Source organism: Pipistrellus hanaki (genome assembly GCF_964339955.1).
Source record: "Pipistrellus hanaki genome assembly, chromosome: 16".
Taxonomy (NCBI): Eukaryota; Metazoa; Chordata; class Mammalia; order Chiroptera; family Vespertilionidae; genus Pipistrellus; species Pipistrellus hanaki.
In genome coordinates, this window is record NC_140518.1 from 46151103 (window position 1) to 46166208 (window position 15106).

At 50.2% G+C, this 15106-nt stretch overlaps 1 protein-coding gene across 5 annotated transcripts in view; it reads right to left on the minus strand.

Moving 5' to 3' along the window:
- Positions 1-15106, minus strand: part of EPN2 (epsin 2) — a 78314-nt gene that overhangs the window by 32186 nt on the left and 31022 nt on the right. For all 5 annotated transcript variants that reach the window (XM_084861523.1, XM_084861524.1, XM_084861522.1 and 2 more), the window contains one exon: positions 770-1539. In XM_084861523.1, coding sequence (XP_084717649.1) covers positions 770-1364 — 595 coding nt within the window. In that variant the 5' untranslated portion in view covers positions 1365-1539. The remainder of the gene's footprint in view (positions 1-769; positions 1540-15106) is intronic.

A 15106-nucleotide genomic window follows, 5' to 3' on the forward strand; every position in this document is an offset into this window, starting at 1 on the left:
CACCGCCCTGTGAAGGCCGAGGCGCGATCCCGGAGACCCCTTTCAGGGAGTGCCCGGACGCCATGCTGTGCACAGAGGCCAGCTTCCATCAGGCCTCAACGCCACTTCTGATCCTGCCACCTCTTCCGAACACTGGGCCAAGGGCGATCCGAAGCAAAATGAGGAAGCAGCAGCCCCCGCACAGACCCAGCCATGCCAGCAAACCACACGAACTCTCGTGTGCAGGTGGGAAAAGGAGCCCTTGCCCACAGGAACACCTGCGGAGGCCTTGCTTTCTCCGTGTCAGTGCACAGAGACATACCACCTTGTGCCCTGTGATGCCAAAGCAGAAAGTACACTGAGCCGGTCAGGAAACCTGTAGCCCAATCATTAAAAAACAATGATATGAGATTAAAGAAACAAGATTATCCAGAAAAATCACCTGTTTCCTCCCAGCTACCAAACACAGCCTCCTCCCCGTGTGTGCGGCAGGCAGCCCTTCACGCAGCCCTCCCAGCAGGACCCGGGAGGCCTGCCTCCTCCCCTTCTCCCGGAGGCAGTCCTGCCTACATGTGCGGCAGCAACTCAGAAGCAGAGGCTCTTGAGACACTGGAGCAAAGCAGCCACAGGCCGAAAGCCCTCTGTGACAGTGACTCAGAGCGGACGAAGGAACACTGCTGTCTAGGCGGCCCGAAGCTGAGATGACGCACCATCTCGCTCAGCCTGAGGGCACCTCCCAGCTGCTGCCCAGCGCTCCTGGCAAGGGGTGAGGCGCATTCCCACTACTCACAGCCGTGATAGGAGGCTGGCGATCCCCCGGCCTTGCCATACTCCTGCTCTGAGTAGGTGGTGGAGAGGTTGGGCTGGCTGGAGCCGCGCCCAAAGGTGATCTGGTTGCTGCTCATCCCGGTGGCCACCTGGGCCATGCGCTCTTTGGTTTTGAGGGCCTGGACCCTCTCGGCCTTCAGCCGCTCGTCGTCCTTGAGCAGGGCCACCAGCTGCTTCGACTTCTCCCGCACATTGATGCCCTGGTCCTTGCCGTCGCGGTCGATGTACTGGAAGTCCTTCAGGGTCTGGATGGCGAAGATGTTCTCCCGGCACTGCTGAGCCACCCGCTCCGAGCCCGTCTTGATGAGGTAGTCCAGGAGCGTCAGCGCCTTGTACACGTGCCGCCAGTTCTTGCCGTGGTCGTTGAGCCGCTTCCACACCATGCTCATGATCTCCGAGAAGGCCACCACGTTGTAGGTCAGGTCCGCGATCTCGGTCATCAGGGAGCTGGACGGGCCCCAGGGGTCATTGGAGGTGGCTTCCCGCACTTTTATTTCTGCTTCTGAGTAATTGTTCACAATGTTTTTCATCTGCCGTCTGATTGACGAAGTCGTCATCTTTATTTTCTTTGTAACAAATGCAAAGCCCTTCAAAGAGAGAAGCTTTCCTGTCCTGAGCAAGCTCGCACCCAGCGAAGGTTCAGTCCCCGTAACAGACCTGGAGCAAGGCCCCCGACAGTCATTTCTTTTTCCTCTGCTGGAGACTCAGCTCTGAGAAGCTGGAAGCCATGACCTGGAGAAAGAAAGAAAAACACTCACTGTGCATGAGCGCCTCCGACAGCAGGCGGCTTCGGAGCAGACACTCTGTGAACAGCAGGTATTGGGACATGGGGGTGAGAGGGGGGCAAACTGGACATACTCCAGCCTCCTTAGGATGAGATTCCATCTTCCTTTCAAACTAAAAGATCAGTATGGCAGGTTAATAGTGAGTAAAAATTAAAGTTTAAGGCTTTGGAAAGAAAGAAGTAAACATTATCACTATTTTCTATTTTCAAAAGGCTTCCATTGAAACGGCTCTCCTATGGGTTGTCTTCATTGCACAGCAAAAGGCAACTACTGAAGCCACGCTGGGGAAGGCTGGTCCTGACTGGTTTTAAATGATCTTTGGGAATAAGAAAGCCTCTCCTCTCAGTAGATCTCACCCCTATCTGCACCTGTAACACCGGGCGTTGGTCCTCATGCTTAACACTGCCCGGATTTCTCCATGAGCAACCCTTCCTCGAACTGTGGATAAGGGTTCCCAGCTCCCCTTCTGGAGCACAGCTGGACTTCCGAGTCCCCAGCCCCTGGCCCGCGCTGTATAACACAGCTCAGAAGTAATGTGGTTCTAGCCCAGCCCCTCATTCCAGAGGAGGACACTGAGGCTCGGGCTGTGCATTAGCTGGCTCACCCAGCCTATTCCCCAAACACGTCATTCCCTCTCCAAGAAGAAACATCTACTGAGCTAGAGGGAGGCCATGTGTCTGATAATGGCGCTGTGCACAGGTGTGGTGACCCATTAGTCTTTTCATCGATGAAGACCAGCACCTAGTGCTGGGCCTGACATCATGTAAATCCTGTTGCATAAACTTATGAAACAGACGGAAAGCAATCCCCTCCCTCGGGAAGGCCAGTCTGCCAGGGGATGGAGCAGCCGGATCTGAAGATGCAAAGCCAGCTCAGCTGGCTGTTGGGGCAGCAAAGGCAGGCACGGGAAGAACTTTTGCCAGAAATTACCCTCAATGTGGTCTTCAAAGCTGAGGAGACCTGAGGGGATACACAGGAAGTAGTGACATAGGTTACTCCTCATTTATAAAGTGAGGAAAAGTCCAGGAGACTCCAGGGACTGCCAAAGACAGAGCAGCAGAGCTGGTGTCTGGATACAAAGCTGCCCACCACTCACTGCCCTGTACCCATTGCCCCGTCCCCAACCACCCACTGCCCCGTCCCCAACCACCCACTGCCCCGCCCCCAACCACCTACTGCCCCCAACCACCCACTGCCACATCCCCAGCCTATGCCTGCTGCGTCTCTCAGGCCAGGCTGTCTCACTGAAAGCTCATGAAAACCTTCTGGATAAAGATTATTCTTCCTCGTTACAGATAGGAACCTGAAGCCTGAGCAGTCTAAGGCCACCACCATGCTAGCCTCCTCCCTTCTCCCCACGTATCCTTCTCTCTATCAAGCTGCTGTGAGGCTGCTGCAAGGCTTCTGCCAGACAAACAGTGCCTGACCCCCTTTACCAAAAGCCCGGCAGGCAGTGGGCAGTCGAAAGAGTAAGTCAGCCAAAGGTATTCGGCGGAGAAAGCCACAGGATATGCAATCAGCGACCACGCAGCACATGCTGCCATACGAATGAGAAAGACAGCTCGTAATTTCATCCTGGTGACACCAGTCCTCTGCTCTGGCCAACGCGGCCCCTCCAATTTGTCCGCATTCTGCCTCCACAGCACAGAGCTCCCGCTAAAGCAGGAAGTTCGGCCTCTCCACTACCTGGCGGCTCCCTGAGCTCGCTCAGGCCTGTCAGAGGGCCAGGAACGGAAACCCTCCCAGTGACCTGCACACCTGATTTTAACTGTTTTCATTACAGCAACACTCAGTGCTGGCAGAGATGGGCTGGGCCTCGAAAAGAAAAAAAGACTCTGATTTTTAATAAGCATCTCCCAGATTAAAGCACACTCGTCAAAACCGGCAGTAACACGTTCAGAGGCACTCAGTACCGGGCTGTGCGATGTGCCAAGAACATGGCACTTCCTTTTTATTCCATCCGGCGTGCAGCAGGTAAACTGTCCCACTTCTCAAGAAGCAGGGAGACCTGGGATCAGCTTCCTCCAGGTCTGAAAGCAGCTTCAGGTAAGCATGACAGCAAACCATCCTGGTAAAAAGGCCCCAAATGGTTGACAATATAATGAAAAAACACACACAAAACACCACAATTCCCGGAGGGAGACGTGGTATGCTGGGCTCTGCTGTCCTTCTCTAGTCCTGCCACCTTGGGGGGTGGGCCAGAAAGGCCGGACCTGGTGTCCTCCCAGAAAGACCAGGAAGAGGCCATGAGGGGCAGCCAGGGCACCCATGCAGTCTCCCAGGCCTTTGGTAGCAGAGAGAGGGCAGAGTTCCTGTGAGCGAGGTCAGGGTGAAACTGCTGACAGGTGCAGGCTGGGAAGAGAAATGGGCTACAGACCAAGGCAGGGGCGGCCCTCATAGGCTCCACCTCAGAGACATCTGTTAGCATTCTCTGAAATAGGCCTCAAGAAGGAAAAAGCTAATAAAATGCTTGTTATATTCAAAAGATATATATAAGGTTTATGTAATATGAATGGCTGCCTGCCATTTTCTTCAAGCTACAGACAAGAGCCATTTTCAGACTAACAAATGTGGGAAGGCTGAGATGTGGAGATAAGAAATTCCTGATAGGCCTGGCACTGCTCAGTGAATTGTATTTAACCTATAAACCAGGAGGTCAGGGTTCATTCCCAGTCAGGGCACATGCCCGGCTTGTTGGCTCCATCCTCCATAAGAGACAGCTGATTAATGATTCTCATCATTGATGTATCTATCTTTTTCCCCCTCTCCTTTCCTCTCTGAAATCAATAAAAACACATTAAAAAAAAAATCCTGATAGGATAAAACACCCAAAGGCACCTTTGAGAAATTATTTTCATGGCCAAATGGGTTACCCATCTCATTCAAATCTTTGCAGATCAAAACTACCAATTCCACACTGGCCAGGTGGTTCAGTTGATGAGTGTTATCCTGTACCCCAAAAAAGTTTTGAGTTTGATTCCAGATCAGGTCACATGCCTAGATGGCAGGTTCAATTCCCAGTAAGGGCACGTACAGGAGGCAATCGATTGATGTTTCTCTCTCACATTCATGTCTTCTCTCTCTCTAAAAATCAATTTAAAAATATCCTCAGGTGAGAATTAAAAAAAAACAACACACACACAACAAAAAGCCCATCTGTAAGAGGACCTGTGAGCTGAGCAGGCTGGGGGACACAGCAGCGCCAGCCCAGCCCAGCTCTCCTAGGCTCCTCCAGCCTGAAGACTGTCGCACTTGTCCCTACTCAGACCTCGGTTTTCCCATTTTTAAAGCATCGTCCTCTCAACCTCAGATTGGGCAGTAAATAAACCCCTCCCCCTCCCCAAAAACATCTGCCAGGTACCTCCTCCCAAAGCCAGCCTCAAACACACCATCCTCAAATACACACATGGTGTTATTTCCAGAATCTGAATTGTGTCTTGTTCTCACTCTCTTTTGAATGAATGCCTCCACTGGGAATCAAACCCTGTGATTCCAATGACTAGGAATCGAACCCTGACCTCCTGGTTCAAATTGCCTTCTCAATTTGCCAGGTTTCTTTTCTCCAACTTGCTGAGCCTGAACTAATGTATATGCAAAAGCAACTAAAATGAGGGTAACTTGTTACCTTCCTGGGCTCTTCACTCAAGCGTGCGACAATATGGTAAGTTCACAAACATGCAGCCATTTATGAGGACCTCCAAGACAGATATGGGAGGGTAGTGGGGACACTGTTAAAACAAGAAGGAAAATAAACTTTGTAAGATATAGACTAGAAGAAAAAAAGTGGCAGGACTCATTTTCATAAACCATATGCTGACAATTGAAGGGACAAATGCCACTAGGACATCAGGAACTAGAAATGCCTTTAGAAATATTTCCATTGTAGGGGAAAGGGGCCACATGCTAACCTGACAGCCTCGGGGAAGGCCTGCGTGGCAGTCTTGCAAACTTAAAGACCTAAAGTAACCACAAGGATGTCTGGAATTAAAACTTCAACTAAAAGCAGTTATGGTGGGTAGTCATGTCCTAGGCTTGTATTTTCCCTGACAAGGTCAATTTTTACCTTACCTGAGCCTATTGTCTTTTTGCATCTAAGATGACATACCTATGAAATGTCAGAGTAACTTGTAACTCCCTCCCGCCCCCCTCCGTTGGGGTACAACCAAATGTACCTGGGTGCCAGAAGAGAGACGATAAATCCCTTCATTGTCATTGTTATTGTGCTAATTGTTGGCTGTTAACTAGCCTGTACCCCTAAGTAAAGGAAGCATGTGCCTATCGTTTTACTTTTTATCCCCTCTCGGCTTTGCTTTCTCCCGCTTCCCTAACCTGTCACCAGTGGATTTCAGGTGACCCACTTACAACTCCTCTTCTGATTGCAATGCATAAAACAAGGTGAAAACCTGCCATTCTCCGGAGCACTCTTCCAATCCATTGAGATTCTGTTTCTTGACAACTGTCAACAGTTAGGCTCAAATAAACTCATAAAAACTCTTCACAGGTTTGAATGTTTTTACATTAACGCTATTATCAGGTACTAGAGGCCCGGTGCACAAAATTCGTGCACAGGTAGGGTCCCTAGTGGCTGCCGGCTGCCAGCTGCTGGTCAGGGCCTCCCTTCCCCTGGCTGCCTGCCACCACAGCAGCTGCCGTTGCCGGCCGGGGCGGGGCCAACCGGGTGGAGGGACCATGGGCAGTTGGCTGGCCAGTCCCTCCCCTTGGTGGAACTCCTAGTCAAGGGGACAATTTGCATATTACGCTTTATTATATAGGATTACTTAGAAGGATTTTACCACAGGTGGTGAATGAAGCAAGTGAGTTTACACAATTGTTACAGCTTTAGATTTTTTTGAGTGAAGGCAGCAAAATGACTGACACAAATGAGATAAGTACTGGTAACCACGATGGCTTGATCAATCTAGCCAAAGGCGAAGAAGGAATCTCTCGGTGGTGCGGGAAGCTGGTCTGGGTCTTCCAAAGGCCTTGAGAGCTCTGGAGACTCCATCTCAAAGCCACAGACTGTTCTGAATAGACACTCACTCTTCTGCAGTTAGTCCCCAGGACTCGGAAAGGTTCTTTAAGCCAAAGAATCTTTACTCGAAATGGAATCTGTTCTTTCTGCCTGTGCAGCATCCGTTTGCCTTGTCTTCAAAGAGCCTTGGTCACCGAAACCGATTTGGCTCACTGGTAGAGGACTGAAAGGTCTCAGGTTCGATTCCGGTCAAGGGCATGTACATTGGTTGCGGGCGCATCCCCAGTGGGAGGTGTGCAGGAGGCAGCTGGTCGATGATGTTTCTCTTTCATCGACGTTTCTAGCTCTCTATCTCTCTCCCTTCCTCTCTGTAAAAAATCAATAAAATATATTAAAAAACAAACAAACAAACAAAACAAAAAACAAAGAGCCTTGGTCTTCCAGAGGGGAAATGACCAGGAGCAGGCCCGCTCAGACCCTATCAGTTGGAGCATCACGAGCCCCCAGCCTTAGTGGCTAGAACAAGGGCCGACTGACAATCCAGACGGGACCTCCTTCAGACCTACCTCTCTGGATGGGCTCTGAAACTACTAGGAAGCCCGCAGGGTTGCTGGGCTGCTGGAAGCCACTACAGGGCCAGGCTTTACCTAAGTCTGAAGCAGACACAGAAGCAAGCAAGCAGCCAGAAGGAGCAAGACAGACCATCCTTGTGAACCTCTCCCTGGACTTCTCAGCTGCACAAGCCCACCTGTAACCAGTAGTAACGCATCTTTCTATCACCTGCAACCGTGAGCTCTGTGCAAAGCACCCAGGGAGGAGGGAAGCGGGCAGCAGCCAAACAACAAACACAACGGGAGCACTGACTGCCTCCCAGAGCCTCCAGCGGCCTCTGCACAAGTGAGGGGAGCAGCCAGGCTCTCCTGACACACCTACCCGTGGCCCAGGCACCCCAGGCTCAGCCTGGGATCATGGCTCTTTTTGAGAGTGGCTTATGGAGGATCCAAGATGGCTGCACAGGTAAACACCTAACCACAGCCGCACACAACAATTTCAATAAAATACAACTAAAATATAAAATGAACACTGCCCAGAGCTACAGGAAGTCGACTGACTGAAAATTCTACAACAAGAAGGAAAGAGAAAACCAGAAAGAAAATCAGAGGAGCTGTAAAAACCTAAGGTACAGAGACATGCTGCGCGCACACGAAGAGGACGGAGCCAGAGAGGAGGAGGAGGCTGAGTTCCTGGCTGGCGTTCCCTAGCAGGAAGGAAATAAAAGCCCTGAACTGGGCTGAACCCCAGAACCAACAGTGCTGAACCCCAGTTCTAGGCCAGACCCTGGGGACCCAGGCTCAAACAGAGGGAGACGGAGCTGTGAGGAGAAACCCCAGGGGAGCGACGAAAAGCAGAGCCCCCGGAGTCGCGCACATTGCGCGCAGACTCTGATGCTAGACTGCCCTAGCAGGAAGGAGACAAAAACTCCAGTCTGGGAAGAATGAGATGAGAAGCGGGAGCTGCTGCCTGGCACCAGCAAGCTGGGCGCCAGCAAGGAGCCAGGTGACAGGGCCCCTGCGGGCGAGGCGCCGCTGGCCCCTCGACCGCTGATCGTGGGCCACGGAGCCGAGGCCGGGGCCTGCTTCCCGGGCGGCGCCGACCCCGGCAACAGGCTGAAGCCGCGCAGAAGGCCGCGGAAAACAAAGGGGCGCTGCAGGCCAACCTGCTGAGCTTCCAGGACGAGGAGGAAGAAACCGAAGAAGTTTTCAGTGTGAAGAAATCAAGTTATAGCAAAAGATAGTAAAATTACTTAAGAAAGAATAAAAAGAAGATCCTGAAAAATCGAAGATTAAGACAGAACTCAACTCAGCAGCCAACATTGCAACATAAATGTGTTTAAAAAAAAAAAAAAAAAAAAAAAGACAGAATGTTGGAGCAGCAGTGGCCAGGCCCAGGGCATTGGCAGCCGAGCCCGGAGCAGCAGCAGCCAGAACCAGAACAGCAGCAGCCAGGCCCGGAACAGCCAGGCCCGGGGCAGCAGCATCCAGGCCCGGAGCAGCAGAGCGGCCAGACCCGGAGCAGCTGATTGTGGAGCAGACCAGAGCAACAGAGGCCAGGCCCAAAGCAGCCGGGCCCAGAACAGCTCGCTGCTTGCCTGCCCATGCCCCAGGGCAGCTTCTCAGACATGGCTGGAAACTTTTGGGGGAACTTGAGGGTCTGCTGAATCAAGTGATGAAGGCTTAGATCTGGAGGTGTTGAGTTATTATAGCGCTGGGGTGTTGATCTGTGAGTGCCTTGTGTGGGGTCTGGATGTGGTTGGTTGATCTATTTCAGTGATTCCCAAAGTGGTCTATATCGACCCCCAGGGGTCTATGACAACCTGCAAGGGGTCTACGTCAGCGGGAAAAAAATTTGGGGGTCCATGAAATGAAAATGGGGGTCCACGATAGTGGATCTCAACACTGATAGTACCTATTTACTTACATCATATTATCTTATAATATAAAAACATATAAATTATTTATAAAAGTACCTATGAAGTAAAAAATTTATTATATATGTTTATAAAATTGTGTAAGTTGTAGGATAAAAACCTGCACATAATGATATACCAGTATCATCTTGTTACAAGCATACGCGCAGTAAACATTCTTGCCAATTTTTGTCTCAAAGCTTCGCGAACTTGCACCGACTTGTTCAATTCGTCACTCTATAAATATGAATGTGAGAAAAATACGTTCATTCGTTTCCTGAATCTTGAATAGGAAAGTGCTGAGAAAATATTTAAAAAAATATAAACTGGTAGTTTATCATACAAATTATAGTGAATCAGTGTTATTTTGTTTGAGAATGCCGGAGAAAAGTAGGTACATTATTTTTTATTAAATTTTAACACTAAACGTCACTACAGTTAGAAATTTACAAAAAAATCAATATCAGGTAAGTAGGGGGTCTACCCAAAACCGAAAAACATGGCAAGGGGTCTATGGCACAAACAAGTTTGGGAACCTCTGATCTATTTGGAAGTGTCTTTTGTGTGAAGTGTATCCTTGGGCATGTGGAGGTATTATTGATTTGAGAAAATACTAAGTAATTGATTTACTACCTGAAAAATTTAAAGTTCTGAAAGTTTAAGGACTCTTGCCAAAAAGAGTTTTTAAAGCTAACATCTTAATTTCAATGGAGAAAGGGGAGGACAAGCCCTTCCCACCCAGAACAGGTAATCCAATTCCAGCCAGCAGCTATCTTTAAACAATGTTCCATTTACATTTGAATGGCTACCCCTTTTGATAGCCTAAGGGCAAGTTTACATGTAAACAAGTTTGCTTCTTCAGTTCCCAGGGCAGAAAAACAAGGTTTAAAATTATTAGATTTTAAAATTTATTCTTAAAAATATAAAAGTTTATTAATTAAAAAAAAAAACACCAAGGAAATTAAAAAACCTGATGAACAATATTAACTGTTGATTATAATAGAATCAGAGATACAGGAGGGGAGTGGTGGATGCGGGAAGAGACTGAACATAAACTGTGCACCTATGGATGAGGACAATGGGAGGTGGGGAAAGGGCAGAGGGTGGGGTGGGAACCTGGTGGAGGGGGGAAGAAATGAGGAACCTTTGTAATAATATGAACAATAAAGATTGATTAAATAAATAAATAAAAATATGAAAAAGAAAAAAAAAAAGAGAGAGAGTGGCTTATGATGATGCCATCAAGGAACAGCTGAATCCCCATCAAGGAACATCTGCAGGGTCAAGCTGGGGAAGAAAAATTCTGGGATATTTTAAAATACAAGAATTCAAAAGACAGTGGAGCCTGAAAATAGACTAAAAATCAGCAAGCCGAAGAAAACTAAACAAACAAACAAAAAATTCCATGGCTAAAGTGAGGCCCCTAGCCTTGAGACAAGAAGAATTCCATTAAAAAAATATGCTTCCAGAGCTGGCTGGGAAATTCCTGGTAAACCCAGAGTGCCCATAACAGGAGAAAAAGGAGGCTTTTCTGGCTCAGAGCAGCACAGATGGGCCCTGAGCAGAGCCCACGTGACTCTCTGTTGCCGAGCTTCTGTGGCACCAGGTCGTGTGCTGCGAAGATGTGCGTCCTACCCGACAGGACATTTTGACAGTAGCTTTTCAGGGACCAAGGATCGAGACCAGTGATGAGGGAATAGCAATAATCATCTCTCCCTGCCTCCTAAACCTAAGTCACAAGTCAATCAATACTGACTGTAACAACCCAATCATAATCAATAAATATTGCTGAATGTATTGAACTGAAACTTCAGCCCAGATAGCAGTTCAAACTCACTCTCTGGCAGCCTCTTATAACTTCGCATACACTTCATTTTCCTCAAGGCAGGTGACAGGGAGAGCTGTGGGGAGGGGACACGGCCCCCTTCCTGCTTCCTACAGCACTGGGTCCACTGACCACACATACAGAATCTCCTGGGGATACTATTCAAAACCCCAGACTCACAGTAACTGGGGATAGCATGTAGGGAACATAATACTCTTACCAAGCTCGCATGATTTGTAGGCATACCAAGGTGTGGACCACACTCACTATAGGACACACTTCGACATGAGGTTTGAGAATACTCTGCAAACCTCGATTAGCTGGCTTTCATTTTCCTGTGCATGCAGCCCCTGAGTGAGGACACGTCTCCATCTTCCCACAGGAGAAAAGGGTACCACGGCCATCACAAGGAAGCTCAGTCAAGGGGCGGCTGAGACCTCAGCTCACATGACCAGCCTGAGCTGACTCTCCAAAAGACAACAGTCTAGTCAGGACAATATGGACAGTTGCCACATTCTTCCCCACAGTGGTCATTTCAGCCTCCAGAGAAAGGACTATTATGACTCTGCATCAGCCAAGCTAGCAATAACAGAGCTTATAACTACTCATGCAGGCGAGAGAATGAAGGGGGGAAAATCCTTTACACACACCAGAAAAACAGTAAGATTCTGCCAAAAAAAAGAGAAAGAAATGTCCTCTTCACTAACTGAATGGGGCATCCAAATTTCAATGACTTCTTGTTGGGTAAAGAATCAAACTGTATATCACTATCCAAAAAGTGGGCTTTAAAAAACTGCATGTACATGCTTTAAAAATGTCAAAGAAAACCCAGGATTTTAGACTTGACTTATAGACAATAAAGTAGGTAAATGCCCATCACTCTCCTCTCCCTTCCAGGGGCAGAAGAGCCCCGAGGCATGTCAAAATTGGCCTGTGGTCAGTGGAGATGCGGAGGCCGGACTGTGAGGGGCTGACCAGGTGGGAAGCACCCTGCCCCCGTGCTGACAATGCCACCCTTCACACAAGGCAGAGCTTCCCACCAAGAGCCACCGGGCAGCTCCTCCCAGGACCCAGCAGTCACAGGAGCAAGCACAGGGCAGTTCAAAACAGATTTCAGACATCTGCTATAACTGTACCTGTTCTTAACTTGTCTAAAAGCGGAAATCCATGACTGAAAACACACATAAGGAATTCCAATTTTCTTTACCAACGTATCCGGCCACTTAGTTTCCGGAAGAGCAGCCTACACGGGTGTTGAAGTGAAGTTATTTTTAAAGGTTCCATAAAGCAAGCACCAGGGCCAGAAGACCTAGTTCTGCCATTGCAGCTCCACTCTTGCCATGTAATGTGGTTACTTAGCCTCAGGCCCCCAGCCCAGAAATGGGAGTGCGATGGGCTATGCCTCCCTCGCTGGGTCAAGGATCCAACACCCTGATGACTGTGGTGCGTAACCATGTCATGTCATAAAGGAAAGAATTCTTTCATGACCCCACCTCTCTGCCTCTCCTCAAAGTTGCTTTGCAAATGACAAACCATGGACCACATTCTTTTTTTCTTTTCTTTTTTTTAAATATATTTCATTGATTTTTTACAGAGAGGAAGGGAGAGATCAAGAGCCAGAAACGTCGATGAGAGAGAAACATCGACCAGCCGCTTCCTGCACACCCCCCGGATGTGCCCGCAACCAACATACATGCCCTTGACTGGAATCGAACCTGGGACCCCTCAGTCCAAAGACCGACGCTCTACCACTGAGCCAAACCGGTTTTGGCCATGGACCGCATTCTTAACAAACCCTGCTCAAAAGCAAACAATGCGTTGTGGTAGAGTGCACAGAACCAGGACACAGGACCAGGGGTCCAAGTCCAGCAATGTGGCCGCTGGACCAGACAGCAGGCAGCCAGCGACCAGGCTCTTTACTCCTAAAATCCTGAGGTAAACCAGATGGTCTCCCCAAATCCCTAATTCCCAAGACCCCCTTTCTGACAAATGGCTCAATTCTCTGCCATCTCCAAGGGGCCATGGAAGGCCCAAGCCTTGCACCAGCCCCGCCACAGGAGAACTCCAAGCCTAGTGGCTGATTCTCTCGGCCCCGGGGGCTGGCTCCACGGGAGCCGAAGGGCAGCTTCCTTCAGGCTGGGGAAGTATGAAGAGCACCCCTCCGAACCCTTCCTCCTCCAAGATCCGCAGCTTGTGAGTGACCCTGGGCCGGCGTCTCCATTTCTAACCCTGAGGCTCAGCTACTAGAAATGCCCACTAATGACAGATGGCAATGCCACCCAGGACTGGGAACCAAGGAATGGGCCCCTGATGGCTTCACACACCCCGCCCATGGGGCAGGCCCTGCATGGAACTGTGATCAGGACAACTTTCCAGCACGAGGCATTTGAAAAACTGCAGAGCTGCATGGGGACATTTGGACCGCCCATGATTTCTGTGTGACCCAGACGTGGCTGGTCCCTCCGGGGCGCTGAGGGTGGCTGGCAGCCTCTCCCGAAGAGCCAGAGAGCGCTGAGGGGAGGTGGGAGCCGCGATCCCCTCTGCCAGGACCCCATGAACTTGGTTTCAGGCACACCATGACCTAACATTTTTCTCAAAAGGAGCGCAAGGCACTGCCCAAAGGAACCTTGTAGGTGCTTCCGCTGTGTACAGTGTGAAGCCCAAGCATAGCCCTCCCGATGGCGGTGGTGGAGGAACAGGGCAGCTGAGGGCGTTACTGCCACGGACTCAGATAGTGATGTCTGCTGTCTGTAGTCCTCGCAGGGAGGCCTGGTCCCCACCCCCACACTGAGCAGCACAGGGTGTGAGCCAAGCCCAGGTCTAGAGGCCAGGCTCCCCGCAGCAAAAGGCCAACGGATAAGCCACGTCACCCGCCCTGTGGGCGCCGGGGTGCCCGGGAAGGAGAGGCCTGAAGGTGAACTGCTCATGTGCCACCAACGTGCTGCCCTCCCCTTCTCCTCCCTGCCACCTCAGAGGGACCGCACACCAACTGTCCCTGCCTCACTCTGAGCGCCTGCTCCCCAGGCAGCGTCACCTCCCCAACGGGCTCTTTTTTGTCATGCAGGTCTCAGTTCACATAGCACGTCCTGGCAACCACCACCACTCCATCAAATCGCCAGAGCCTGGTGCACACCGAGTACTCAATAAACATGTGCTGAGTGAATGGACACAGAGGCAAAAAAGTAAGACAAAAAAATAATTCTCCTTAACCCTGTCCTCTCAGAGAACAACCATGTTAACAGCCTGCGGGCTCTCCTCCCAGCTCCTGCTTCCCTTTGGTCTCTAGCCACTGAGTTAAACAGCTGCTCTACCCACTTACCGACCGCCTGCCCAGTACACACTGTCTGACTGTCCATACTGCTGCTTAACAAATGCTCCCACAGGAGCAAAGAGCCACCAAAGCCCGGCCCCACGGGCAGCACACGTGCCATGGAGCAGAAACCACGGGACAGCCCTAACAGCCTGGCGCAGGAGCAAAACCAGCCACGCTTGGGCAGCACACAAGGCTCACATGGATATTTCTTATTCTGACCACATAGGTCTACATCCTGACTTTCCAGCTGGGTGACCTGAGGCAAGCCATGAGCTTTGCTGAGCCTGCTGGACTGAAATCACCTCCCAGTTTGCACCTACATACAACCTGTTAAACATGGTCACCATGTCCACTCTTCTCCCTCACAGCCGAAATTCCCAAGAACGTTCTCAGATACTAGTGACGTAACAAGACTGACTTAGAAGGTAATCCTATCTAATAAAGAGGGAATATGCTATTGACCATCAGATCCTCACAAATATGGCGGCGCCCACAGCCAATGAGGGAATATGCTAATTGACTGCCACACCCTCAAAGATGGCATCACCCACAGCCACAAGATGGCGGCACCAGGCAAGCCTTGGATGGTGGCTGCCCAGCCACCCAGGGCCGCCCAAGGCTCAGGTAACCAGGGCCGGCCGAGGCTTGCACTGCTGGCAGTGGCACCTGCAGAGGTGTGATGGGGTCTCCTCCCACCCCTGAGGGCTGGCTCCTGGACTGTGAGAGGGGGCAGGCCAGGCTGAGGGACCCCCTCCAGTGTACCGGGCCTCTAGTATAAAACATAAGAGGCTCTCTAACCAGAAGCTAGACAGCACTACTTGAGCTCTGGTGATGTGCCAGGCACACCATAAGAACTTCACACAAGTCTACTCACTAAATGTTCATAACAATCCTACAGGGAGTTATTATTCTTATCTTTATTTTACAGAGGAGGTAC